We start from the raw sequence: 4,288 nt of genomic DNA, 5'->3' as shown, positions 1-4,288 counted from the left end.
GCCTCATGTCTGATAGGCACAGCTGAGCTACTCAATTTCTGCTTTGAACAAAGCCACTTGGAGAGATTGTGAGTTTCCATTTTTTTTGCCTATATTGCATCAAATTTGCTCACTCTGAAAGTAGAAACACTGGGTTCTTCTCTTGCCATGTTCTGCAAGCTAAAACAGTCTTTATAGCAATTTAGAGTAGATGATAATTAGTCATTTAGCTCCTACAGCACTGAATTCAGCCATTTTTGTTTTAGTGCAGTTGTCTGTCTCGAATGTAGAAGTCCTTGAACACAGTAAGAAATGGAGTTATTTCTAGTTGCAGTTTGTTCGTTTGTCTTTACTCTTCATGGTACTGGAGAAGCTGCATAGCTAATACTATAATAGTCACTAGCAACACAGGACGACAATACACCAGCAGTGTATTTTCAATACTCTGCAACTTCATTTCCTGTTGCAAAGGACAGACTACTGATTTGTTCCACTGCTCAGTCAGCTCTTGCATGACCGTCATGCTCTTGTTTTGACTGCAGTCTGCTGCTGGATCCTACTGCCTTCTGTAATGGTTGATACAGGTAGAAATACCAAACAGGAGGTGCCCCAAACCTACCTTTTCTTTCCCGAAACAGTTCTTCCTCGTGTGCTTTCACGTGTGAAATAATAGAGATAAGCTGTTTTGTTGAGCAACCTTCTGCTCCGGGGTGGGGGGGGGGGGGGGGGGGAAGTTTTAAAAGCTGACTTGCTCTTTGATAAACATCGCCAAATCTTAGCTGGGCCGTAAAAGCAGATCCTCTGGGTTTGACTTTGTTGAACAGGACAATTTTTCATTTAGGTGCAAATGGCTTCCTCCACAGTGGTGAGCTTGTAACTGTCTTGACCATGCAAGACACTTGTTTTGTGTTTCTTCTAACATACAGTTGTACTGTGCACTAACACCACTTCAGCTCCATCAGCTAAGCAGCAGCACTGCTGAGCTAGAGCTGGGAAACAACGAAGAAACTCTGAAGAGGAACACCCACTTGTCTGCCAGCAATTTGCAGCTTCTTGAAATACAGGGGAGTAGTGCCCTGACGACATGCTTTTCCTGATTTCTCTGCCAAGGAGGCTGCATACAATTTTACATGTTTGCTTATCGTTGTGATTAATATACTTGAATGCTTCTGTAGTGTTGCCAAAAGAATGAAATCCTGGAAAATCTACTTGTACAGATGGCAGACTTGTTCTAGTGCAGGGCACTTAAGAATTCATCTGGCTTTTGTTGCCTTCTTGTAAACAGTAACAAAAATCTTGCCTGTCTTAAAAATCTCAAACTGTGACGGCAGCCCAAGGACAACATTTGCTATTACTCCAAGGGAAGCAGAAAGTAAAAGAGAAACCAAGTTCCACTTCATTTATAGAACTAAGAAAATAAGAATGATCATCTTTCCCATTTTCATTAACATTTGAAGTGGATGAACTGTACAGAATAAGGTGAATACACAGTAGAGATTATTTTTATTTTAAAATGCTTATCTAAAATGGATCAAGCTTTGTGTTTTTAAAAAAAAGACAAATGTTAATTTAACCCCAAGATGATTACAGCAAAGAAGCTTTCCCTGCTTCATGCAACTAAAAATTTTAGTGATAGACAACACTGTAAACCACAGTTCCAAATCAATCTCGTTTTGTTCAATTAAATGTCCTTTAATTTTAAAATTCTATATAGTAGACATACAAGCCCCTTATCTACTAGAGATCTACCACCCAGTTACATTCCTGTAGCACTTGAACCCATCAAGACTGTACTCTTTTGCTTCTGAATATTGCTCTTATGCAGGTTTTCAGACCCCCTGCTGCTGTCAGAGGTATAAGAAGTGTATGTTGTACAAAGGTGGTATTGTTTATGGAGAGGACAACGTCTAGCTGGCTAGCAAGAAGCATAGCCAGGTTTGGGTACTGTACAGAAATACAGCCAAAACCATGCTCTGGCAATATATTAATTACCTTAAGGGTTTTGTTTGTTTGGGATTTTACCAGTTTCAAGTTAAAGTGATTCATTCAACTTGAGTTCGAGTGTTTCACTTTAGACTTTATACTGTTACAATGTATGTTCTTTAACAATCACTATTAAATTCCTGATTAACGTCATCTCAGCTGTATAACTGTTTACAGATTAAGTACTAAGAATATGCCCCTTTCACTCCAAATGTGTAAACGTTTTGATGTTAAAACATGCCATTATTTGCAAAAATAACTTGATAGCCCAAGTTTCCCAACACCTGTCAGTTAGAAGAGATGCTCATACCTCCATTTCTCTCCTTACAAGCATTTGTTTTCTCTGCTGTGTTGACTGTAGTAGCCCAGACCAGTTAAGAAAAAAACAGAGTAACCAGGAGCTCAGTAAGGGAAGTGAATGCTTTTCTCCGAAGAATTCAAGTTACACCTGCAAGCCTGTCAGTGAACTGTTCATGTATCTAGGCTTAACAGGCACCATTTGACGTGAGCTCTGCCTTTTCCTCAATGACAACTACTACTCTCTCCATACACAGAAGAACCAACCTTCTGCTTGCACACTTAGACACCTCAAGACACAGGAGTTGCAAACTAGTACACTGAGGAATGACACACCACAAAAGTAGTTACAAAAATGAAGTGCATTAAGAGAAAGCCAAGACAAACTTGTATTTCCTTAAATGGTATTGCTGGTTGGGAAGTTAAGTCATATCTGTCTCCTCCCATGCTGTCTCAAGGAAGGTTGGTTCATACTCAGAGATTGCTCTGAACAGAGGTGTCATTCCTGAGAACAGACACAAATGCGATCTCTCAAATAGCTGTCGACACACAGTGCAGGTTCGACTGCAGTTATGGGAGCATTAGTGGTAGCAGAAGGTACTTCTAGGTTATTGCAAGTAAACTAGTTTCTAGTTTCCATTCAACAAGTTACAGAAGAGACAAAGACTACAGAACATTACCAACGTGATACATTGTTCGTAACAGGGCTTCACCACAACTACAGCTTCACCTGTGGGAGATGTTGCCGTGTCTGGTAAATGCATAGTCTGGTGTACCTCTTCGGAAGTCCAGTAGAGAAGATCAGTCACTCCGAACCACCGAGATGATTGCTGTTCTGCAAGGCAGGCATTCACCTTTCTATTTGTTCGCAGAAGACAGTGGCCGGGTAGAGTACAGGGCAGCTGCAGCACCATCTCAGATGGCTTCTGTCATACAAAGTTGAGGAGTCCATTTGAATTTTTACACTCTGAACTTGTGTTAGTGGCAACTGAACCATACCGTAGTACTGATCTTCTGAACAGGAGTCCAGCAAAGCGTTCAGAAAAATCTTCCTGCTAATCTCTTAATGAGAAGACACTCTTCTCAGATCCTTTTTTTTTCACCTAAAAGCTAAGAACACAACCAGGACAGTGTTTCAGCCTGGTTACGCACAGTGTAAGCTAGCGATTTCATTTAGGAGGCCCAGGAAAATATACTATATTGCATAATACCTCAGGACTACGATCATGCTTTCTGCGTCATACCTACATTGCAGTAAAAAGGTGCCAGAACAGGCAGAAGGGTAGACTGCAGCATGGGCCAGGCCGTTTTTCATCCTGCCCGTGCTTTGTCAAGGTAAGTTAGCTCCTCTTGAGCTCCTCTTAAAACTAGGCTGGGGATTTCTCTACTGCATTGCTCAGGGGAGAGAGCCGTCCTGGGCAGAGGACTCTCATCCACCACTAGTCCACACAATCCATTACTGTAGGATGACTGTACTAGTTGGCCGACTTCGAAGTTACTATGCTTATTGCTAGCTGGTTTCAATTTTATAATCAGTAGGAAGGAAAAAGTCATTGTAGAGGTCAAGCTGCTTTAAAACCAGCCCCCAGAGATTTAATATTTCTTTTCTCACTCACAAGAAAATACTACTTCATTTGGGCCCCTACTGAAGCCTTGAGAAGATAATCAAAACATTCTCAGGCCATTTTGCTCTCATCATTGCTGCACTTATATGAAGAGGTGACTAAGTTGCATCATGAACCTCCTTTGTTCACAACCTCTGTTGTTCTTCACCTTGCTCAGGTAAGTGGTTCTTCATATCTTCGGGGTTTTGAACTAATTAGGAAAAAAGAGGTACAGAAATCTCTTTAAGAGGCAGAAGTGATAGTGCTTCATCTAGTAATCAATCTAGAACACAGCAGGAGAAATTCTGAAAGGACTGTTAATGACTATGAAGTATGGTAAAGCTACAGATACTGCCCCTCCCCACCACAGGTTAAACAGTAGCTTCAGTGCTGATACACAGAAAATAGGTCACACCATCAACATG

General features: G+C 41.1%; 1 protein-coding gene across 2 annotated transcripts in view; it reads right to left on the bottom strand.

Moving 5' to 3' along the window:
• Positions 1-1,463: 1,463 nt before the first annotated feature.
• GOLM1 (golgi membrane protein 1) overlaps positions 1,464-4,288 on the bottom strand; it is a 51,209-nt gene continuing 48,384 nt past the window's right edge. For both annotated transcript variants that reach the window (XM_075410651.1, XM_075410650.1), the window contains exon 10: positions 1,464-4,074. In XM_075410651.1, coding sequence (XP_075266766.1) covers positions 4,010-4,074 — 65 coding nt within the window. In that variant the 3' untranslated portion in view covers positions 1,464-4,009. The remainder of the gene's footprint in view (positions 4,075-4,288) is intronic.

This window comes from Opisthocomus hoazin, chromosome Z (assembly GCF_030867145.1).
Source record: "Opisthocomus hoazin isolate bOpiHoa1 chromosome Z, bOpiHoa1.hap1, whole genome shotgun sequence".
Classification (NCBI taxonomy): domain Eukaryota; kingdom Metazoa; phylum Chordata; class Aves; order Opisthocomiformes; family Opisthocomidae; genus Opisthocomus; species Opisthocomus hoazin.
Note: the sequence above shows the minus strand (reverse complement) of the source record. Positions and strands in the feature narration are given on the sequence as shown.